At 41.3% G+C, this 25,310-nt stretch overlaps 1 protein-coding gene across 2 annotated transcripts in view; it reads left to right on the forward strand.

Moving 5' to 3' along the window:
- PACS1 (phosphofurin acidic cluster sorting protein 1) overlaps positions 1-25,310 on the forward strand; it is a 132,589-nt gene that overhangs the window by 982 nt on the left and 106,297 nt on the right. The window contains exon 1 of one of the 2 annotated variants that reach the window (XM_023654487.2): positions 6,890-6,951. The exons of the other annotated variant lie outside the window; for it this stretch is intronic. Coding sequence (XP_023510255.1) covers positions 6,905-6,951 — 47 coding nt within the window. The 5' untranslated portion in view covers positions 6,890-6,904. Of the gene's footprint in view, positions 1-6,889; positions 6,952-25,310 lie in introns of those variants that run through there. 2 annotated transcript variants of the gene reach the window in all.

The raw sequence follows: 25,310 nt of genomic DNA on the forward strand, positions 1-25,310 counted from the left end.
TCGGCATGTGCCAAACTCGGTTGTCACCTTCTGCCAGGTAAAGCCCGGATAGTAACCCTTGGGGCTGCTAGTTAGTCTTCCATACACATGTTCATTCGTACTTCAAATGACACGCGTTCTGTCCCGGTCTCCACGCTCTTGTAAAAGTCCTATTCAGTGTGGCTTCAGGAGTATTTCTCATTCTCTCTTTCCTGCAAGGCTCCATAAAATTACTGCCTTGTTTCAAAATTCAGTTCATTCCTCTGTCTGTTGGAACCATCTGGGGACTTTCCTTCCATTGGTAAAATATGCCTGAGTTTGGCATATTTCCTGTTTCTGTATTGGTAAGACAGTCTTCCTCCAACTCTTAGGGGACGCTGTGCAGTGTCTTACAGTTCACCCTTTGAATAGATGCTGTGGAGCTGGTTTCACCCAGTAAGCCCAGAGAAGTGCCCGGAGGTGATCTTTTTGTCACCTCTAAACTGAATTGATTCTGTTGGCTTGGAGTCTTGGGCTCACTCCTTCCTCTGTTAGCCCAGCCTTGGGCAGAAGGATCTGTAAATCGGGGTTAGGGAGCATTGTCTGGTTCCACCTTCAACTCTATTTTTCTTTTTTCCTCTCTTCGCTTTGAATTATTTCATGCATAGAAAGTTTTATGTATATATATCTCCTAGATAGGATATTAAAAGTGCCACGAGAAGTAGATTTGTATACTTGACTTAGCTTGAGAAATAGAGCGTTACCAGTTATGTCACAGCCTTCAGGATGCTCCTTCCTGACCACATCCCTTTCTTCCCCTTACAAAGGTAAACACTATTCTGAATTGTTTGTTTATCATTTCTCTTATCTTTTAAAAATAGTTTTACTACATATGTGCATCTCTAAACAATATTTTTTAGTTTGGGATTTTTTGAAGTTTATATAAATGCTATCATACTGTATGTATTCTGTGACCTATTTTAGTGTTTTTTTTTAACTCAACATTAAGTTTGTGAGAATAATCAATGTTGTATGGTAGCTCTAGTTTCAATATTTTCACTAATGGATAGAATTTCATCGTATGAATATATCATAATTCTCCTTTTCATGAGCTTTGGCTTGTTTCCTGGTTGTGAACATGAACAGTAAATATTTTTGTCTGGGACTCCTGGTGCTCCTTGCAAGTTTCTTTAGGACATCTTTATATGTAGAGGTGGAATTGCTGTTCACAGGGTATACATCTGGAACTTTTTTAGATAGTGCTCGATTGTTTTCCAGTAGGCCCTCTCTGCTCTTCATGTCTTTTGTGTTTCGGCATTCACTTCACTGACTTAGACTTTCTTTCTCTCTCTCCTTTCTTTAGGGTAATCAGGAGCCACGTTAGTTTGGTTTGGTTTGGCCAGCACCCTAGCACAACACCAGACTCGAGTAGGAGCCGAGTATGTGATGGCGTTGCTCTCTTGGTCCTAAGCAGGCCTCTCTTTCTCTTTCTATCTAGGCCCAGCTATAGCTGAAGGACTCCAGTCTCCCACTTTCAGACATAAAGCTCTGTGTCCCTTCCTGCATGGGCCAGTGTTAGTAAAGTGTGCTTGCCTGTCCTTCCTGCACATCCATCACTGTGTTGGACTGTTGACATTTGGACAGCTGCCCTCTCTAGCTTGTTAGATTGAAAAGGCATGAGCCTACTGGCAAAAAGCCACTGGGTAACAGAGGGGAATAAATTAAAATCACTGATTGCTGTTGATTTTTGGTCTGCCCCTATTGGTCACTGAAAAGTCCACATAATAAATTGTTAGCCCAAGAAACAGCCAGGCATCCTGATCAAATCAGGAATTATGCTTACTTGGCATGAGAGGCTTAGGCTGGCTGGTTGTTTTCATCCGCAGGGAGCATGCAGTTATGTCGTGTCTACTGACCAGTCCTTGAGATTGTCAGCTGTCCTGCTCTGACTTTGTTTTTCAGCCGTCAACCTTGTACCTCCCAGCTCCTTGTGGAACACTTGTGTTCTTTGGAGCATGCTGTTTTATCTGCAGGATGGAAAATAACACCCTGTGGGGAGAAAATGGCCCGCTATTGGCCCTTCCAATTATTAGAGTCATCCGGTTGATTTGAGGTCTCCTTGGTGTTGTTCATGTTTAGAATATATTGGCAACATGCACTCTGTATACAGTACTCTGTACATAGTCTAGAATTAACATTTTGTCTTGTGTAACTCAAATGAGACACAAACATATGACATATATGTACTTAAGAAATGTAAACCTTATTTTGAATCTAAGGTTAGAGATACTTAAAATGTCATGGGATTCAGTCTTGTGAAAATGTGATCTTCTACCTAGTGCAGAGAATTGAAAGTTGCGTGATAGGAAAGTCACACTCCTTTTCTTGATTCCGATAGAAATATAATTGCTTTTGAGAAAAAAATCCTTTCCCTTTATTAGATATTTAAATATACATATTCTCAAGTATGTACTCTGCTCTTATTTAATATCTACTAAATTCCCTCAGAATCCGTAGTATTTTTTTTTTTGAGGAAGATTAGCCATGCGCTAACATTTGCTGCCAATCCTCCTCTTTTTGCTGAGGAAGACTGGCCCTGAGCTAACATCCGTGCCCATCTTCCTCTACTTTATACGTGAGATGCCTACCACAGCATGGCTTGACAAGCGGTGCCATGTCTGCACGAGGGATCCGAACCAGTGAACCCCAGGCCACCAAAGCAGAACGTGGACACTTAACCACTGTGCCACTGGCTGACCCTGTAGTATTTTTTTTTAACTTTTTTTTTTTGAAGATTGGCACCTGAGCTAACATCTGTTGCCAATCATTTTTTTTTTCTCCTCCCCAAAGCCCCCCAGTACATAGTTGTTTATTGTATCTGTGGGTTCTTCTAGTTGTGGCATGTGGGACGCCACCTCAGCATGGCCTGATGAGTGGTGCCATGGCCGCATCCAGGATCCGAACCTGTGAAACCCTTGGCCGCCGAAGCGGAGCACGAGAACTTAACCACTCGGCCGTGGGGCGGGCCCCTTTTTAACTTTTTATAGATGAAGAGCATACCTATAATTGGCTTTAAGATAACTAAATTGTTCTAGTCATTGCCATTTTTACCAGCATTTTTTAAAAATAGAAAGATTAATACATATCCATGATTAGAAATTCAATCAGTACAGAGGGGTGAACATTGTAAAGGAAAAAAGCCCCAGTCTTATCTCTTTTCTTACTCCCCAGAGGTAATCACTGTCAAAGATGGTTGGCTTTTAAGAGTCTGTTACAAGCAGGTAGGTCTATTATAGTTCCTTTATGAAACTCACAGCTTTAGAAGTTGGCATTGTTTTCCCTCCATGCTCCGTGGCTTCCTCTTCTATGGTCCATGGATTGGATAGTGGTGTGGTGCCATTGTAGGTACCAGGTGGCATGTTGCTTGATGTTAAGGGAAGGGTTTTATAGTCTCATTATTGCTCCCTTGTCTTCGGTCTTTGTATGTGAAATTTTCCTTCATGTTCTTTTCTCTTTCTGAGTTGCTTAAGTAGGAGAGGCAGAAAAATTATTAAATTTCGTAGGAGTGCAACATTTCCGCAGTGGCACAAAACTAATTATTAGGAGACAACATGTGCTCTGCTGTATCACTCACAAACTATGTCACATTTGTCTTTGAGTACAAAGCACATTTGCATATCCTTGTCTGTATGTGAGCTTAGGGAAGGAACTCAGTGATATCAATCACATTTAAAAAAAATGGGTACTGAAGTTAAGCCTTATTGGACTGAAGTGTTGGAGCCAAAGGAGGTGGCCATGGCTAGGTTGGCATGACACACCTGCAGTAGAAGTGTCACTTTCATGAAAACACTTGGGGACAGTTGCCCCTCTAACCACAAAAGCACTAGACAGGCCAGGATCTGTTTCTCTGTGTTCTTATTGCCTGCTAGGGCGAACTCTCCCACACCTTAGTTTTTCATCCGTTGACTGGGAATACTTTTACTTACTATCCATTCTAAGATGTGGGTGAAATAAATATAAAATAGGACCGTAGACCCACAGGAGAGAGTACTTCTTAAATGATAGATATAAAGTAAATGTAATTAATCAAATAAGAGAGACCTGGTGAAACTTCTATTCTGTCCCTAGCATTAAAAGTCTTAAAGGGGCTGGCCCCATGGCCGAGTGGTTAAGTTCTCTCACTCCGCTGCAGGCGGCCCAGAGTTTCGTTGGTTCGAATCCTGGGCGCAGACATGGCACTGCTCATCAAACCACGCTGAGGCAGCGTCCCACATGCCACAACTAGAAGGAACCACAACGAAGAATATACAACTATGTACTGGGGGGCTTTGGGGAGAAAAAGGAAAAAATAAAATCTTAAAAAAAAAAAAGTCTTAAAAGCATATTTGTACCTTAGAACATTTGAATTTCACATTGTGAGTGTTGTAAGAGAATCTCCTCTCTATCGGGGTAATAGTATCTATCGTCCCTGTGGGAGCTCAGATTCCTTAAGTCAGAAGGAGAATGACTTTCACAGAGTCTGTTTCACATGTATTGATTTACAGATCTTTTGGCCACGTTAGTGGTTATGTGATTTCTTTTTAAACTAGTTTTCCAATTTCGTAGCTGAGCCAATAAGCTGCCGCTGTTACTGTTAGTGCGTGCCTCAGTGTGCATGAGGGAGGTGCAAGGCGGAAGATGTTTGGCCTTTGTCTTCTCACTGCCTCACCCCTGGAGGCTTGTTCTGTTTTGGCCTGGACTTGAAGGCTCGGTCGGTCCTCTGAAACTTGGAGTCGGCTTGGCTGGCATCAGTGGCGTCACGTTCTGGGAGTACTCCGGGAGTCCGGGGTAGTCATGGGGTGATTGACGGAGTTGCTCTTTTTCCAGCCTCAGTTTGGAGCGCTATTAAGGGCTGTTGAGAAAAGACAGAGTTTGAAGTTGGTGTTAGAACGTCTTTCAGAGGCCCATTGGGCTGCAGTTGAGCGAGGCGGTTTGGCTCTAGATTGGCAAGCCCTGGCGGAACCCTCCCTTCTCTAGGCCTAGTTGGAGGAATAGCCAGCATGGCTTCTGAGGGCTGTAGAGAACCAAGATGTGTGCCCAGGCACCAACTCGAGCGTTTCCCTCTTACTGCTGTCCACAGGCAATCGTCTGGTTAGAAAGCCTGCTGGCCCTGTGTTCCCTTTTTACCTTGTTACAAACCAGAGAACGGCTGTAGTCCTAGCTCAGGGACCCACGGAGGCAGACCTGTACCTGGCTTCTACTTGGGTAGCACAGTAGAGAAGGCCAGTAAATGATGAACTATTGTTACTTAGCCTGTATAATTTAGAAAACAGTTCCTTAAAACATCCATTTGACATTCAGTTATGCCTTAAGATCGTAAGCTGTTAGATATTTAAGGCTGTGCTGTCCAGGACAGTAGCCACTAGCCACATGTGGCTTTTTAAATTAAAATTAATTAAAATTGAATAAAATTAAAAATTCTCTTCGTTAGTTGCACTAGCCACATTTCTTGTCACACTGGTCACGTGTGGCTAGTGGCATCCATATTGGACAGGGCAGATCTAGAACATTTCCAGGACCACAGAAAGTTCTATTAGATAACACTGTTTTAGAGAGAAATTTGCCTAAGTATGGCATTTCTGGTATTAATATTTATGGTTTTCCTTATTCATTTAATTAAACTGAATACTTTGTCCTCTTCCAAATTATTTTTAAAATGCGGTTTTCTTCGCTATTTCAAAGCCCCATTAGTTTTCTTTTGTTAGTTTTTCCCTTTTAAACGTTGTTACCTTCTCTGCTCACCTCTTGCTTGGCAGAATTTGCTTCCTTGTGCCTCCCTCCCATTTGTTTCCTCCAGTTTGGGGTCTTAGTCAGTATCTATTTGGAAAACCATCTGGAGGCATTAACTTTAAAATGGTGTTTAGAGGCTGGCCCCGTGGCCGAGTGATTGAGTTCACGCGCTCCACTTTGGCGGCCCAGGGTTTCGCCGGTTCGGATCCTGGGCGCAGACAAGGCACCGCTCATCTAGCCATGCTGAGGTGGCATCCCACATGCCACAACTAGAAGGACCCACAACTAAAAATGCACAACTGTGTACCAGGGGGCTTTGGGGCGAAAAAGGAAAAATAAAATCTTTAAAATGGTTTTTAGATGGTAGGATTATGTATGATATTAATTTTTGTCTTTATTTTTTGATGCGTTCTAAACTTTCTACAGTAAGCTTCTATTATAAAAAAAAGGCGAGTAAATGTTGTTTTAAAAATATATATTTAAAAATACATATTGACTCTACTCGATTGTACACCTCAAAGGAGGGACCTTTTTGAATTTTATATCATGATGAAGCTGTAAGAAAAGTACATATTGAATGGATCAAGACATGGGGGACTGAAGTGTCACTCCACTCACTTCTTTTCTTGGTTCTGGAATCGCTTGCTCATTTTTAATGGGAGCAAGGTGGTGAATGGAGAATGTTCTAGACCGCTGCTTTCCTCGTGGTGGGTGGATGGTGAGGCATAGGTGGTAATATAGTGTTGATAATGACATGTTCATTTATTTAATGTTTGTGTAGATTCTTTTAGAGTTTTTAAGATACACTAAAGGTCAGAATATCTGAGTTCAGTTCTAGCTTCACCAATCTTTCTCACCCTGAATACTGCTCTTCCTTTCTCTTTGGGAGTCATGATCCTTGTGAGCTCCCAGATAGACCTGTGTTTTGTTCATCCTCCCAGCAGTTTTAGTCCTTTTAGTTCTGTAAACACAGACACTAGGTACTAGCCATAGATTATTTTGGTAAAAAATTTTTAGAACTGTGATGTGCATCTTAGAAATTACACTGTAATTTTCTCTGTAGGTTTTTTTTAGTGACTGATACAGATATAGGTAGATATGAAAGGAGTGATGTTTTAAAACTTGATTCCTACTACAATGCGTGTTCTTCTCTTTGTAGAATGCATGACTCCTCCAAATGACAGTCTGCCTCTCAAAACCTTATTGTGAGCAAGAGTTCCCCAGGTAACATTTTGGGTATAATTGGCATATTAATTGTCCCGGAGGAAATTTAGACTGGTTATTGTGCTTAGATATAGGAAGGTGTTTTTTTCTTTACAGTTGTTCTCCAAAACATTGTGTGTGTGTGTGTGTGTGTGTGTGTCTGTCTGTCTCTGAGTCTCCTTTTGTTCCTCTTTTCCTAGGTGAGATAGAGATTCTTTGTAGCAGTTTTGTTATTTTTTTTTTTAGTGGTTTAGAAAAGACAAAAGGCTTAGGACACCAGTTGTCATTTGTTTGATCCCCCCTTACTGACCTTTTCCTGCCTCTTGTTTAAAAATACCAAATGGCGTCAAGGTTCAGAGAGTAGCTTTTTCCTCCCGTTTCTCTGTTTTATGGTACCTGTCAAACACATTGCACTCTGCTGTTTGTAGTTCTGCCATCCTCTGCCACCCCAGTCTCCTCCCAGGAGGTAACCACTAGTAGCAATTCAGAGTGATAGTTTAAAAATGAAAATCAGATCGTGGTACTTCCCTCTTCATAGTCTTCCCAATGCATTCATTTAGCACATGCCTATAGTCCAGCTGGTATGTGCCACAAACAAAATCCTTGATCTCGTGAGGCATATATTCTAGTGGGTGAAGATTAGAGACACAACCAAATCACTTTTCATCATACTTAGGACAAAACACTTTTTATGACTTAGGAGGTGCTTCATGCGTGGTCCCTTCCCCTGTGCTCACTGGCTCTGGGCAGGCTGGGCCCAGGACGGTCACCTCTGCCTTCGGGCTGTTGTACTTGCTGTTTCTTCTCCCTGGGATGCTCTGTCGCCGGATCATCGTGTGGCTGGCTCCTGGGTATCATTCAGGTCTCGGTTGACCTGCCGCCTTGGAAAGCTGCCCTCACCTGCCGTAACTCCATCCTGGGAGTTTACACATCTTCACAACTACTTATCATCATTTGAAATAATCCTGTTCATTTATGTGGTTACCGTATAGGTGCTCAGTAAATACATTTGTCAAATGAACAGTGCCTGTTTATTTGTAATGTTTATTGAATGAAAATCCATTACACACACTTCTTTCATTCAACAAATATTTATTGAGTATTTCTATGTGCCAAGCACTGCCCGAGGTCCTGGGGAAACAGCAGCAAACAGATTGACGAAGTCCGTTCTCTCCTAGAGCATACGTTCTGATGGAGGGAGACAGAAAATAAACAAATAATTAGATCTGTAATAAATAGTCAGGCAGTGAGTAGTGCCAGGCGGAAAAAGAGAGCAAAGTAGGGAATGGGAGTGTTGGAGGAAGCGCTGTTTTGGATAAAGGAGTCAGAGAAGGCCTCTGGGGAGGTGCCTTTGAGCTGATGCCTGAATGACGTGAACCTGACTAACTGAGCATTTGCTGCCTGCCGCAGTAACCCTCAGAGGCAGGTACTGAGGTCCCTTTGCCAGAAAGGGAACTGGAGGCCTGGTGAAGTAAAGGCATTTTTGCAAAGCTACACAGTTTAGAGGTCGGTGGAGCTGGAATTTGTCTCATGACTCATGATTGTCTGACACCAGAGCTATTTCTCTGTTTAAACTTGGTGTCCCCAAGCCCTATCTGGTTCTCATAGTTGACAAGTAATATTTAGTGCTTTATACTTTGTCATGTTGGAATTACAGAATGCTGCTCTGTTACCAAATTATCAACCGTGAGAGGCTTCAAAGCATAGTGGCTCTGGGTGTCAGTTCTGGGGCCAGGATTTTAATCCTGACTCTATAGTTTAGTTTACTCTTTGAGTGACTTGGGCAAATCGTTTAACCTCTCTAATGCTTCGATTTTCTCATCTGTAAAATGGGCATAATAATTGTCCCTGCCTCTCGTTTGTTATAAGGATTAAATGAGATTAATACAAATTAATTGCTGATGTGGCACATAGAAAACACTTAAAAATAGCTATTGCTATTGCTGTCTTTACCGCCAGTCCAGTTTGTCTCTCTCCCCCCCACGCCCCTCCAAAAAGTGCATTCTCTGTAGAATCAGGGCACCTTTGTTGATACTCTGACTGCCTCCGTGAGACCATCACAGGGTCTTGGGCTCACTTTAGACACGGTTCCTGCCAAACCCCAAGCTTAATAGACTAGAAAGTCAAAGCACAGTAATTTCGGTTCTCTGAAGCCGTCGGCCGGGTTGGGATCCTGTTTCTACATCCTGCCGGCTTATATGAACGGAAGAGATGGTGCAGGCCCCGCCTGCAAACCACAACTTTGTTTTCAGCCAACTTGACGTGACAGCTTCCCTATTCTACCTGCTGACTTCTTTAGCTCTGCTTTGGCAGCCAGAAGAGCAACTAAACCGGTTTATAGCCGGCCATTTATCACCAATAAAAGCTGAGCGACTCCCAGGAAAATGAGGGTTTAAATGGAATTGATATTTTCCTCTTGCCTCCTTAAGCTTTCCTTTTTATTTCTCAAACTATGGAAAAACTATTCTACTTTTACAGGAGCAACCTGATAGTATATTTAAGGCTGATCACGAACATTGGATCTTTGTATATATGTTAATTTTCCCCTTTAATAAGCACCAAGACTTTATTTTCCCATTTTGGTTAGAAATCTGCAAATATATTTACATGTTTCTGGTTCTTCCCTAAGAATGTATAAAACACAGATTAACCTCTTCTCAAGTGTGGATCATCGTGGTGAGCGGGATTCTCATGGTGAGCATCAGGGAGTGGAGATTGGTACGTGGTGTGTAACTACTTTTAAACTCATGTGTTTACTTTTTTAGTTTTTGTCTTTGTTTCTCCCTCTTGCTGTCAATATACCTTATTTCTGCTTTCTTGCTTCTAATATATCATAGGCTGAAGAACCAGGTGATCAAATGTGTTAAGAATGAATGGGCCCTGAATATGAGGCTGAATAATGGGCGGTACGCTCTGAGAGCGTGAGATTCACAGCAGTGGTGTTTTAGGGGTGAGGAAGAAGCATTTTGCTCCCTTTTGGCCCGGGTTGCGCTCCAGAGAGGTGGGATTGCCGGTAAGTTTAGCATAGGGGTTTAATCTTCTAAAGTCTTAGGAAGTCGAAAACCCTATTGAGGATACAGTTAGAGATGCAAGTCACCTTTTGCCTTTGGGTTGGAGTATTATGGATTAGTAAGGAGCCCTGTATGTGGTCCTTGGTTAAGTTTGTTTTGATTACCTCTGGGCAAGCCAGTTTTTTTTCCTGATTTTTAAAAGTGAGGATACCTTTTTTTGCCTTGTTGATTTGTTATGAAGAGGAACAAAATGTTTGTGAAATGTTTGAGCATCAACATTCATAGAAATCACTACCTTCACATTGTTGGGTAATGTCAGTGAAACCACGAGTATGGTGGTGTAATGTCGGTGGACCTGCGCTAGCCCTGACTCGCATTCCTCACCGTTTCCTTTGTCTTCACCAGTAGGTTTGTGTTTGGCCCTTGCAGCTGATTCCCAGTGGGATGTGACAGTGTAATCCATCTCAGTCTATTGTTTAAGAAATTGTCTCCTCATAATTAAAATGTGTGGAAAGTCATCTACGGCATTCTGTCATCTCTGCCCTGTTCCATTTTTGCTGTGGATGAAAATGAAGAAGCAACTCTGGAAACCGAGGTCCTCTGGGAACATAAAAAGTCTTGTGGCTATTAATGGATTTAATTGTATTTCCTCTCTGCCACCAAAATGTGCAGTAAATTGTTTACGCCCTTGCCTTTAATGGGAAGAATTGTTCATTAGCTATGTAATATCATTATCGCTTTGTTTTTATTACTTGTAGATAATCCTGTCCATCTTTCCTTTTTAGAAAAAACTTATAAAGAGCTCTAATATTATTAAACGTTGCCCATTGATCTTTTTGGTTGACTTTTCTCTTCATGGAGGAGAAGGAAAGTATCATCTCACTGGGGAAAAAAACATGGGCTGGAAATGGGACATGATCTCCTAAACTGAGATCTGGCATAAGATTAGTTTGGTGTGCTTTGGACTCGGGCCAAGTGATACGTTTACTGTGTTCCAGGAGGGCTCGGTCCAGACGGCCTCACTGACGGGTGAATGCCAGGTGTCAGTGTGGTGAGGTTTCACCTTATTCGAATCCATTTAAGAGAACATTTGATAGAAAAATGACTGTTTGGGATGATGGCGCTATTTGGGTTTTGTTTTGTTTTGTTTGATGCTCGTTCAGGTATTTCCTCCTATTCTTATAATATCTCTGGAGGAAAAAAGTCAGCATGTTGCTGTAATCTCTCTAAAACCATATGCCAAAAATACTTTGGCTTCAGAATTTGTTTTCTTGTTTGGCTTTACCTCACCGAGAAGAGAGCAGTCAATGAAACAGACAAAACGCAAGCTCTCCTGGAGGTTACCTTCAAGGGGCAGGGTGGGCAGCAGACAGTGAGCAAATGAGTGAGCAAATGACAGGGCATGTCCAGTGAGGAAAATTAAAGTAGGAAGAGGGGGATAAATGGGGCAGAGAGAGTCGCAGTCATAAATAAGGTGATCTAGAAGGCCTCAGAGAAGGGGAACAATCCTTGTGGAACGCACGTTTAGGCAAGCCGGTAGAAGGAATAGCAAGTGCCGGGGAACCTCCAGCAGGCCTGTGGGCTGGAGCCAAGTGAACGAGGTGAAGAGTAGTGGGAGAGCAAAGCAGAGAAGTAAAGGGAGCAGATCTTGAGGCCAATGCGAGACTCTGGCTTTGAGCTTGAGTGGGATGGGAAGCCATTGGGGTTTTGAGCCAGAGAAGCAGCACGGTAATGACCTCCATATATATGTATATATGTATATGTATATATATATATTTTTTTTTTTTTGAGGAAGATTAGCCCTGAGCTAACATCTGCTGCCAATCCTCCTCTTTTTGCTGAGGAAGACTGGCCCTGAGCTAACATCCGTGCCCATCTTCCTCTACTTTATACGTGGGATGCCTACCACAGCATGGCTTGCCAAGCACTGCCATGTCCGCACCCGGGATCGGAACCAGCAAACCCCGGGCTGCCAAAGCGGAATGTGCGCACTTAACCGCTGTGCCACCGGGCTGGCCCCCTGACCTTCATATTAAAATAACCACTGGCTGCTGTGTGTGGACTGGCCTGTGGAGGACAGGGGTGAGGCAGTCAGGAGTGTTGTGATGTTGTAGTGGGAGCTGGCGTTGCCTTGGACCCGGGTGGTAGAGGTGGAGGACATGAGAGTTCATCAGATTCTGGGTATATTTTCAAGCCTAAAGGATTCGCTTATGGATTGGATATGGGGAAGAACAGAAGAAAAGAATTCAAATATGACTTCAAAATTTCATTTAACTTCCTCACATCAGTTTTCTGGTTTTTGCAAATAGATTAATTATTATTGTCATCTCTTTATCTTAAGTGACATTATATGTGAACGAGATCTGTGTAACAGAGCTCTTCAAAGCTCTTGAGGAAGTTTGTTTCTACTTTTGCCATTTGTAATTAACTGGGAATAAATTTCCTTGGCAATTTCCTGGGTGATGGAATAATTCATAGGTTGGCAACTGATTGTGTTAAAAATCTAGATAAATTCTTTTTATGCTGTAGGCCATGATGAAGCTGTTGGAGCAGCTGAATCTCGACACCTCTAATTATTCTGCTGTCGCGTTTACTTGGTCTGCTATCTCCTCTGTGATCCTTACTTATTTGATGGTTTTTGATGCGGGAGATCCAGCGCAAGAGCCGTTAACAACTAGGGCGCATGGCCTTTGTCACTAACCAGCGAAACTGGAAAGTAAAAAACATCTGTTTGGTTTTTGTTTTTGTTTTAAATGACTGGTTTGCTCCAGCAGACAGCCTGTCTCTGCTTCCTTGGAGCAGCTCTGTAAGGAGGAATCCTGCTGCAGAATGATCTAATTTGTGTGATCTTGAAGGTGGAGCTATTTTTGAAAGAGAACAGAAAAATAATGGAGCCCTTGCCTGTGAATGCCAGACTGGATCTTGCTGATTTAGAAGGAAAAGGGCTCAGTCAGATCTTGTATTTGAACTCTTATTTCCCTCTTGGTCTACTCACCGTGTCTAGATCAAGTTTATGATAGATACATTTAGGTAATTGCTCTTGAAAATGGCAGCTGGGTTTTTTCTTTCTTCTTCTTCTTCTTTTACGTTTTAGATAAGTATATTTCTTAACATGCAGTTTGGATAATGTGAGTAGCATAAAAGAACAGTTACCAAGTTCAGGAATTAGAGTTCTCTTTATAGTTCTTTTGATACGCAGATGGTTTGTAACTGGTTGTCAACGCTATCAGACTTCATGGCCCCTTTTCTACCTGAAATGAAGTTCCCAGGTAATAAAACCTGCCAACAGGTCTACAGTGTCTTAATTGCAGTATAAAGGAATAATAAAGGAAGGCTTTTTGTAATACAATATGTATTTCTATATGTAAATTCTCAGAAGATATTTGTGTAGAAACCATAGCCGTCAGGTACTTGCAGGTACATGTAGCTTTATCTCTGTGAATATGACACCCATAAATAGAGACGGATACAGGTGTATTGTGTGGGTGACTCGGATGGTATGTGGCAATGCCTTCAGTGATATGATTTTCTAGAATGGTGAATAAATCTTTCATCAAGTTCTACACAAAACAAAGTAAAATCTTTCCTTTATTTACAAAGTAGTTACATTCCTGGAAAATTCAGTGTATATGAAAAGGTGAAAAAAGTAGTTAAGTTTCTATGTAAAATCTATTTAGATCTAGTCTTAGATAATTATAAACTGCTTTTTATTTGCGTACATATGTGTTCGGCGGGACCAAAGGCAGATTTATTATGAAGATAGTGAAGCTTAAGCTTCAAGGCCCGTCATGTGCATAGGCTACTTCCATGGCCCTATTCTTAATTAAAAAAAAAAGTTTTTGTTAAAGTATAATATATACTTAGAAAAGTACACATATAATAAGAACAGTGGATGAAGTTTTATAAACTGAACATACCCACGTAGCTAACACCCATATCAGGAAACAGAACATTACCAACACCCCAAAACATGACCCTGGCCCTTTCTAATCCTACCTCTCTCCCCACCAGAGATGAGTAGTATCCTAACTTCCAGCAGCATAAGTTAGTTTTGCCTGCTTGTACTTCATGCACCGTACACTCTTGTGTCTGACTTCTTTGCTCAACATACTGTTTGTGTGATTCAGCTACATTGTTGCCTGTAGTTACGGTTCATTCATTCTTGTTGCTGTATGGTATTCCGTGTGTGAATGCATCACAGTTTATTTCACCGTTCTGCTGGCGATGGTCATTTGGAAGATCTCCCGCATGGTCGTATGGGAGCACTGCTGTGGACAGTGCTTCTGTGAACATTCTTGTTCACGTCTGCCGGTGGATATAAGCACTCTCATAGATTTCGTTTCATTTCTGTCGAGCGCATGACCAGGAGTGGAATTGCCGGATCACAGGGTGTCTGTATGTTCAGCTTAGCAATGTATGAGAGTTCCAGTTGTGCCACATCTCTATTGGTATGCTTTGTTGCTTTCATTTCATTTCATTCTGGTTGGAGGTTAAATGTTTTCTCCAATGGTTTGAATTTGCGTTTCCCTCAGGAGGTTGAGTATAAGCTTATCAGCTATCTGGATATGCTGTTTTGTGAATTGTCTGTTCAGGTCGTTTGCTCATTTTTCTAGTGGGTTGTCTGTCTTTCTTACTGATTTGTCGGAATTCATTTTCTTATAAATATCTTCTCGTACTCTGTTGGGTTGCCTTTTTACTCTTTTAGTGGTGTCTTTTGATGAACAGAAATTCTTAATCTTACTTTAGTCCAATTTATCAATTTTCCCCTTTCTATTTAGTGGCTTTTATGTCCTGGTTAAGAAATCTTGGGGGCCAGCCCCGTAGCACAGCGGTTAAGTTCACATGTTCCACTTCTCGGCTGCCCGGGGTTCGCCGGTTCGGATCGTGGGTGTGGACATGGCACCACTTGGCAAACGCCATGCTGTGGTAGGCGTCCCACGTATAAAGCAGAGGAAGATGGGCATGGGTGTTAGCTCAGGGCAAGTCTTCCTCAGCAAAAAGAGGAGGATTGGCAGTAGTTAGCTCAGGGCTAATCTTTCTCAAAAAAAAAGAAATCTTAGTCTACTTCAAAATGACCAAGATATTCTCTAATACTTTCTTCTAAAAGCTGTATTGTTTTACCTTTCATATTTAGCTCCACAGTCCATCTGGAATTGCTATCTGTGTGTAGTGTGAGGGGTTAAGATACACTTCACCCCGTATGGGTATTCAATTAATCCTGCACCATTTATTTAAAAGATCGTCTTTTTCCCACTACTCTAATTGTCACCTTTACCAAAAAATCACATGACATTTTACATGTGGGTCTCTTTTTAGATTTTCTGTTCTTTACCATTGGTCAGTTTGTCCACACTTACACTAATGTCCTCCTGTCTCTATTATCATATATATCTTTATAATAGGCCTGTTATCTGGTGGTATAAGTCTTCAGCTTTGTGCCTCTTTTTGATTGCTTTGATTAGTTTTTGCTTTGTGCATTTCCTTAGAAATTTTACAATCAACTTTTCAATCTCCTTGATTTTTTTAAAGAATTGTATTAGGATTGCATTGATTCTGTGGATTAATTTGGAGAGAATTGAAATCTTTAAAATATTGAGTTTTTCAATCCCTGGATGTGAATTGATTTAGATCTTTGAAAAAGTCTAAATGTCCCTCCATTTATTTAGATCTTCTTTAATTGATTTTGCTCTTTTTAGCATAGAAGTAGTATATATCTTTCTTTAGATGTTTTCCTATGCACTTGATATTTTTAAATCCTAGACCTAATTTTGTAATTATATTTTGTATGCTTTTTCTTTTAGGGGCCCCTCCAGCTTGTATAAGCTTTATGCCCTACAAAACCCAGTTCTGCCCCGAGTGGAGCATTTTCACTGACGTGAATGTTGTAAATCATGCAGGAAGCTAGTCATTTCTTAATTGTGCAGGATTTGAAGGAATTGTGGGTTGTAGGATGTCTAGTATTCTTGTGTTTTCCACCATTGAATGTCAGTGAAGTCCCGAGTCATTGTGACAATCCAGAGGGCACCCTAGTGGCATTGCCTCCACCGTTCCTCTGTTGAGACTCACTCCTTAAAGACATTTTGCCTCTGTTACGGTTGTTATGGTTCATCCATGTAAGTGTGCTTGACTTTTTGTTTGTTTTAGGAAGAGACCTACAGTAAGCTAACCATTTTGAATGTAGCCATCTACAATCTAGACTTTAAAAATTAGCCAGTGATTTATCTTCCCAGACTTCTGTTTGCACAGATAGACGGGTGGAGTGGCTTGAACACTGGACTTGGAGCCAGAAGAATTAAATCCTTCCGTTAACAAACACTCTGTGATTTGGCCTTAGTTACCTTTTGAGCCTCAATCTTCTCATTAGAGTGGAAAGAAAGAAAAATAACTGTCTAGCTGACTACTCAGGGTTCTTGGGAAGAACAGGTGAGACAATTTGTAGATGCTTTATAAGGCTTGGAGTACTATACAAATGCCGTTGATGTCGATTCATGAGTGTTGACTGTTCTTTTTGCTGGACTGTAGGCGTCATTGCTGGGGTGACGCCTCCTCCGCAGTCTGCGTCTGCCCCGTGTGGGGTTCTTTGAGCATGGTCACTATAGAGATAACTTATTCGTGGAAAGTGGTGTCTGTTTTCTAAACACTCGTATGTTTGTAGGAAGGCAACAAGAGCACTTCTCCGTTGGGATTCCTATGCCTTAATTCTGGTTTTCAAAATGAAAGTAGACCAACTGCGCGCTTTCCGTTTCCTTCATCATCTTAACACTTAGAAATTCTCTGAGGATTATGGTAAGATCTGAGCAAGTTTTGTGTTCCTCATTGAAAGTTTCCTTGTAAATATGGGTGGTACAGTATTATAATTAAATTCTCATTCATATTAATTCACTGTCATCCTGGCCTTCCATCCCATGGATTGAGAAATCCCTGGCCTGTTACTGGATAAAAAGGTGAAAAAATTTTGGAATGTAGGCTGTGAGGGAGGAAGCATACTGTCTCTGCAATTTTAATATGGAATATGCTTAATGCTCATAAGATACTGAATTTCAGTGTGAGTTCCCACCTATGTCCTTAAATCTCCACAGCTAGTGTTACCTCTAGAGCAAAGCTACTTGTACAGACAGGTGATCTTTTTAATTGGATTTGGGTTTTATTTGAAGTTTCAGCATTTGATTATTTTCCTCCCTGGTTTTATTTTTTTAATAGCCCACTTCCCCACTAATAGCTTTTTGTTGTTGTCGTTTTATGTATTTTTAATCAAAGTTATACATATATTTTAGAGAGTCAAGTAGTTTTACAAGGCTTGTTTCAACAATCTTTGGATGTTATCTGGCGAATTCCAGATGTGGAAGATTGTTTTCACTTTTTCACCGTTACTTCATTGTCCCAATAAAATTATAATTTTGGTTAGATTATTATTCAGGGTTTTTATTATTATGGCCATAGAAAAGTAAGTCTCTGTTGAACCATGTAGTAAACTATAATTTTCCTTTCCTGGAAGATTTTAATTTTTGATTTTTTAATTTTTCCAAGCATAATGATTGTCTTTTTACTTTTGTTTAATAATAGCCAGCATTAATTCGGTCCCTAATAAATAGGTGCTGTTCTTATTGCAGTCCATGTGTTAATTTGTTTAACTACGTAGAGGGGCACAGAGAGGTTTGGTAACTTGCCCAAGAAACTGATGTCACCACAGTTCAAACGCTGGCGGTCTGGCCTCAGAATCCGTGCTCTTAACTACTGTGCTAAATTCTTTTTGTTTTCTGTTAATATGTACTTAGAACACCTTTTTTGTTGAGGTAAAATTTAAATGCAGTGAAATGCACAGATCTTGGGTTTATAATTTGAAGAGTTTTGACAGACATACGTTCGTGTAACTAACACCTTAATCAAGATATAGAACATTTTTATCACTTCCAGTCCAACCCCACGTCTCATAGGCAGTTACGATTCTGGTTTATATCACTCGAGATCAGTTTTGTCTGTTGGTGAGCCTCATACAGATGGACTCGTGCAGTATGCATTCTTGTGTCGGCTTTCGCTTGCCGGATTTATCCATGTTGTGTGTGTGAGCACTTCATTGTTTTTGATTGCCAAGTAGTACTTCATCAAAACAAATACTACATTCTGTTTATCCACTGTCCTGTTGATGGACATATAGGTTGTTTACAGTTTTTGGCTTTTATGAATAAAGCAGCTATGAGCATTCTTGTACAACTCTTTTTATGGACAAACATTTTCATTTCTTTGGAGGTAAATATGTGGGAATGGAATGTGGGGTCTTACTGAGGGTACATGTTTAACTTTGTAAGAAACTGCTGGTTTTCCGGAAGTGGTTGTATCAGTTTACATTCCCACTTACTGTAGCAGATTCTAAGGCCGCCCCCATGATCCCTGTCCGCTGCTCTTTATGCTCTGGTGTAATCCTCTCCCCTTGAGTGTGGGTGGGACCCATGACTCGCTTCCTCCTAATAGAAAATGGCAAAGGTGACAGGATGTACATGATTATGTGTGCGTGATTATGTCACACCAGGTTGTAATGCCCATCTTGTGAGGAGACTCTCCCTTGCTGGTTTTGGAGAAGCAAGTTACCATGTCATGAGCTGCCTGTGGAGAGGGCCACGTGACAGGGAGCTGAGGGCAGCTTCATGTCTGTAGCCAGCAAGAAATGTGGCCCTCAGTCCAGTAGCCCACAAAGAACTGAATGTTGCCAGCAACCAGGTGAGCTTAGGAACAGATCCTACGCCGCTCAAGCCTCCTATGAGACCGCAGCCCCCACTGACACCTTGATTGAAACCTTGTAGAGACCCCAGCTTAGCCCTACCTGGGCTAACCCACTGAAACTGAGATCACAAATGTGTGTTGTTGTCAGCTGCTAAGTTTGTGGTAATATTGTTGAGCAGGAGTAGATAAATAATACTAGTGGCGTACAGAAGTTCCTATTGCTCCATATGTCCACCAACATTTAGTTTTTTCAGTCTTTTTAACTTTAACCATGTTAATGAGTATGAAATGTTCACTTCTTGTGGTTTTGATTTGCCTTTCCCTAATGACAGTGAATGCCTACTAATTGGCCATTTGGATATCTTCTTTTGTGAAGTATGTATTCAAATCTTGCCAGTTTTATAAATTGGCATACTTGTCTTTTAATAATTTATTTGTGTCAGTTCTTTATATATTACAGATCGGGTCCTTTCAGATAGATGTGTGTGTGTGTGTGTGTGTGCGCACACATGCGTGTGTATCTGATATATACTCTTTTCCTTCCAGTGTGTGACTGGGAGGAACTCCCTCATCCCTGTCACCTCACACAGATTCCCAAACTGTTATCATTTTACCACGTTTATTCTATTACAGCATCTTTCTCTAAATTACTTTTTCTGAGCCATTTGAGACCAACTTACGTACGTGATGCCCTGTCACTCCTAAATATTTCTGCGTCTATTTCCTGTGTCAAGGGCACTCCTAGATAACTACTACCTATTCCTCTAAGAGTCAGGTATTAGCATTGATAAAACCCTGTTCTCCAATCCGTAGACCCCATTCACATTTCGCCAGCTGCCCCAGGAATGTGTCCTTTTCGGTTTTGGTCCAGGATCCCACCAAGGAATGTGCATTGGATTTAGCTGTCATGTCTCTTCATGTCCTCCAATCTGGAGTAGCCCTTTAGTCTTTTCCTGTCATGCGTGTCCTCAGCAGTCTTATATTCAGTAAGATGGTCTGCAAGCTGAGCCCATTAATATTTCCTCGTGACCAGACTCAGGTCGTGATTTCTTGGCAAAAATATCACAGAAATGATGCTGTGATATTCTCGTACGTCACGTCAAGGGGCACATGATCTTAACCAATCCCGTTACTGGTGACGTTAACCTTGATCATCTGGTCATGTTGATGTCTGCCAGATGTCTCTCCTTTTCTTCAGTGTAAAGTCATTGTTTTTCTTTTTGTAACTGATGACTGTTTTGTTTGGAGACAGTTTGAGATCAAGCCAATATCCTGTTCCTCATGAAACTTCAAACTACCAGCATTAGTATCCTGCCTAAATCAGCAACCACCATGTGGTTGCCAAATGATGTTTTGGGTTTTTTTTAGTGAGGAAGAGTGGCCCTGAGCTAACATCTGTGCCAGTGTTCCTCTGTTTTATGTGGGATGCTGCTACAGAGTGGCTTGACGAATGGTGCTAGGGCCATGCCCAGGATCCAAACCTGCAAACCCTGAGCCGCCAAAGCAGAACGCACGAACTTAACCACCCACGCCGCTGGGCTGGCCCCCCAAATGATGATTTTTTTTTCCCATTAATCCTTCTACATTTATAAATTGGCCTTCTGCTGTCTGAATGAGCTTTCTCGTCTCCTTCTGCCCACTCTCCCTCCCTCCCTCCCTTTCAGTATGGACTCATGGATTTGTAATTTATTCATTGGGTTGAACTTGTTAATATTATTATTTATTTTGATGCTCAAATTACTCCAGATTTGGTCAGTGGGAGCCCTTTCAAGCTGTTTCCCTTTTTATGTTCTTAACATTCTTTGAACACTTCGTAATTTTCTAGAACAACAAGATGTTCCAGGCTCATCTTGTATTTTCCCTGCCCTGGCCCTGGCCCCACCCATTTGTCTGAGGAGCCCTGGTTCTTTTAGTGGCGGATGGTATTTAGAAACCAAGATTTGGGAGTTTGTGGTGCTTGTGACAGGGTGTCATTGCTTCTAGGTGCTCTCACAGACAGAGCAGGAAATGGAAGTATGTGTGTATAGCACACACCACACCCATACACATCTCTTTCTCTTTCATCTCTTTCTATATCTTTTTCTGTAGATAAACTAGATGGTTTTTTAAACCATGAAAAACCATGAGTTCAAACTAATATCTTCAGTTCTAGTATAATACCTCAGGGTTCTCACCAGCCTTATCCCTTTCCAGGTTTGTAAGTTCCATTTCCAAGAGTAAGAAATCTGACTTGCATTTTCTTCAATATGTTTATTTGCTCAATTAATTTATTTGCTCATTTTAAGTGGTCTCCCAACTGCTCTGGCCTTCTCCTCCATCTGCCACATCTGCACCCCCACCCCACCCCAGCACCCTGTGTCCTTGAGCGCTAGCAGGTAGAAGCAGGAGCACAGATAGACAAATGGTAAACTTAGTGACTCCTGAGACAAGAGGTAGAAAAGGAGAAGCACCACAATATACTCTGCAAAATTTTAAATAGTATTTTTTCCAGTTATTTAGTCTTGTGTAAAAAAAGCCACTCTAAAACTTAGTCACTTAAAATATGGACAGTGTTATTTTGCACACATATCTGCAATTTAGACAGCACTCGGCAAGGGTTCTCTCTGCTCCACTCAAGGTCGGCTAGGTGGCTCAGAGGCCGGGGCCTGGAGTCGTCTGCTTGCTCTTTCACTCACATGTCTGGCAGCCAAGGCTGCGGCTGAACACATATAGGTGGCTTTTCCACGTGGCTATTTGACTTCCTCACATCATAGTGGCTGGGTCCCAAGGACAAGTGTCACAAGAGACAGCCAGGTGGAAGCTGTGTTGCCTTTTCTCGCTTGGCCTGGGAAGTCACACGGCATCGTTGCCACTGCGCTCTATTCATTAGGAGCGTGTCACTAAGCCCAGCCCATGTTCAAGGCAAGGGGAATTTGTTTCTACATTTTCATGAGAGGACTGTCAAATAATTTGTAGCCATGGTTTAAAACCAGCATAGTATTTAAAAATAGTTTATTTTCTGAATGAATGGAAGATTCTTTCATTTGTGGAGTTGAATTTGTTTAGTACTGTTAATTCATTTTGTTGAAAAGTTTTAAAATATATATACTTGTATATTGATACATGAAAGGGATCGTCATATCATGTATCTGTGTATTATTTCATGAAATCTATTGTTTCTCTTGCCTCATTTCCCCCTTTTTCTTCAATTTTCATTTTGTATCACCCCCTACCAGGTAACTTATATTTGCATCCTTCCATATTTTTCTCCATTCTTGTCTAATATAGAAATGTCTATACATACGGTGGCTTGGGGATCTCTTTTAACACAGAGTTGTATTAAAACTGATTTTTTTCATCGTGCTTTTCTACCCGAACACTTTATAGAAATCCCTAGAAGTGAAGAGATTGTGTTTGACTTTGTTCTTTATAATGACTGCACATACTTTCTGATTTGGTTATTGGATCGTGAAGGGGTAGGAGACTGGATTCAAGGCATGGGAATGGAGAGGGACAGACTTTGGAGAAAGGGTAGTGGGCAGCGAGGGGGAGAGAGAAGTACTTGATGCTCCTAGGGTCTTAGACCAGCTGTGCCATCAAAGGAGGCAGGCAAGTTGGAAGAATGTGGGGGGAGGTGCATTGGTTGGTTTTGTCTGGGAAATGACTGTTTTTCCATACATGAAAATTGCCTACCAGGCAACTGAAGATGCGGGACGAGGCAGAGTCCAAGGATAGGGTTGGAGCTGATAGACAAAGCTCTGAGGTGGATGATCACTCGACAGAGAGCGGTGTCTTGCCAGTGTGTGCTGTTAGTGGTCAGCCCAGAAAATGACTGCAGTTTCTTCATTCCAGGCCAGGATCCTGTGTACTTACACTTGATGCATTCAGTTCTCCTCTTTAAAAAGCTATCCATTTTTCGGAAGCAGAGTTTTTATTTTCATTTTATATGATGTGGGCTGAGAGAACCTTTTGCTAAATATGGCACTGTGAGTTTGCTAGTCTTTTGGAGGCACCTAAGATATTTAAAATATGAAACCAGAGCTACCTGATTGGAACTTGCTTGATCTCTTCTCTCAAATCAGACCAACCTAGGCTACATGTGGTAACTAGCATCGTTGAATGGCTGAAGAGGATTTTCTTTTCCTCTTCTCCTTTTACGTTAGAGAAAGAATTTGCAGTCCAGCTCGGTAATGGATGCAGAATGAATAGGACAGACACATGATTCCCCCGAAACCCTGGAGCTGATAACCACGCTGATTCTGTTGGGATGATGATGATGTTTAAAATACTAGTGGCCTTGAAGTCAGTAGCGGAGAATAATAATGCCATCTCCTTTTTAGGAACAAAAATGTTGCCCTCTCCACCCCCCACCCACTCCTGGAGAGTTGAGGGGAATGATTGTTATTTTCTGCTTTTAGATTGGATTACAAAGCCAGAGAGAGCCCACGGGCTCTGTGGCAGTGGTACAGCTGAAATGACAGAAGTCCTTCAGACTCAGTTTTGATCAAGGAAAGGGGAGAGTGAAAGCTGCTCCTGTCTTGTTTCTCCCTCTAGTCTCTTTGGTTTTGGCCTTTTTTCAGATAACTTCAATAGACAACGTCAGATGTCAATTACGTGTAAAGCATGCTGGGAAAACTACAGAGGTGAATGTGATACAGGCCTGTCCTTCAGGAGCTCCCTGTCTTGGTGTAGACAGCTAACAGGAGCACAATGCTGATTGAAATCAGTAGTAAACAGGTACATACTGAGGTAGTACAGGAGAAAAGAGCATTAATTCCTCTGGAGAGTCTGGCATTTGAAACTGGAATTTTTATCTTCAGCTTTTAGTTGTGGAAAATTTCAAAACTATGCAAAAATAGAGAAAATGTGTAATGAATCCCTGTGAGCTCATCACCTAGCTTCACTGCCAGCTCCAAGTTGTTTCGTCTATATCCCCACTCCCTTTCCCCACTTTCACCCCCAGATTATTTTGAAGCAATCCCAGACATCATAGGGTTTCTTCTATAACAATTTCAGTATGTATCTCTAAGAGATAGGGACACTTTTTAAAAATGCATAAGAAGAATACCATTATCCCTCCTAAGATAATTAACAGTAGTGAGTCTTAATGTTTGCTCACTTATGGTCAGTTGAGCCAGACTTTACAGAGAGAAGATTTTAATAGGTGGTGAGTGGAAGGAAGGGAATTCAGGCTGAGGGAACAGCATATGCAAAAGCAGGGAAATGTACATAAGTGAAAGGTAATAAAAGCCTGATTTAAGGCTGTGGCAGTGGAAGTGAAAAGGAAATGGCAAATATGAGTCATCGCAGAGGAAAACTCAATGGAATTTTCCAGTTGAGGATAGCATGTATATCTTCCCTCTATTTCTGGTTAACAATGTTTGAGTGGTCGTTTTGAGCCATAAAGAACAGAGATGGCAAACCAAGTCCTACTCACAAGCCAGTGTTTTAAACCAAGTTTTATTGGCCCACAGCCACATCCGTTTATTCCGACGTTGTGGCTGCTTTCGCCCTGCAATGGCAGAGTTGAGTAGTTGCAACAGAGACCCTATGGCCTGCAAAGATCAAAATGCTTACTATCTAGCCCTTTATAAAAAAAGGTTTGCTGACCCCTGATCTAGGAGAAACTGGGTCCTGCATTTAGTTCTGTCAGAAGACTGTTGACGTGTTGATTAGGAACAGCCGTGGTTTTGTGATGGATAGTCAGAAGCCTGGGAATTTGTTTTGCTCTGTCTTTATCATTCACTCTATAGCAAGTTTCTCAAAGAATTTCTCTGCCTGTTTGATTGGTATCTTGTTTGTTGTCTTTCTCTCCCACCAGAACATTCACTGCTTTATCTCCACGGCCTGGATCAGCACCAGACACTGAGTAGGCACTGAGTAAATAATTGTCAAATTAATAAGTGAATGCATTAGTCTTTTTGCTCCTCTTCTGCATTAGACACATTTGGAGCTTCTTGGGGGACAAGGATGATGTATTTTTAGGTGGCAATCATGCTATTATGTAAATCCATTATAATTTTCCCCCAACAAAGTTTAGAAAATTGTTTCTTCAATACAATGGAGTCTTAAGCAGCAGGTAAAACTAGTAATTATGAAGACTGTAGAAATGTGGGAACATGTTTATGATGGGTTAAAATTTTATGCACACTGCCTCTCTAAAACATATATGACTGTGGCCAAAGACTAGAAGCTAATGTGAAAGTGAAATCATTGTTTTAAGACAGTAGAATTTTTGGCTGCTTTTTTTCTCTAAAATTTTCTTTAATACTATCGTTTTCTCATATTTTCAATAATGATTTTAAAAATATATCTTTTCCGTGCCTATCCCCCCCATGCACACACCTACACCATGTCCGAAATGTGGGTCACAGATGATGCAATAATCAGAAATTAGAGTTTGTATGGAATCTCAGCATTGGAATGGTTGACAGGCATTATGGATAGATGTTTCACTTTATCCCATGATAAACTGCTACAATATACTTCCTAGCAGGATGTATGCCTGTAAGCATCCTTGGTTGGAGCCTGATTTGGGTTTATAAGCTTACATTTAGACAAAAGCCCTTTATTTGAAATGGAACATGAACAGGCATGGTGGGTGAGAATGTCTTACATTTGTGTTTTCTCAAAGCAGTGTTCCCCCTTCCTCTTATTCTGAGATGCACGTCC

This window comes from Equus caballus, chromosome 12 (assembly GCF_041296265.1).
Source record: "Equus caballus isolate H_3958 breed thoroughbred chromosome 12, TB-T2T, whole genome shotgun sequence".
In the NCBI taxonomy this organism is placed as follows: domain Eukaryota; kingdom Metazoa; phylum Chordata; class Mammalia; order Perissodactyla; family Equidae; genus Equus; species Equus caballus.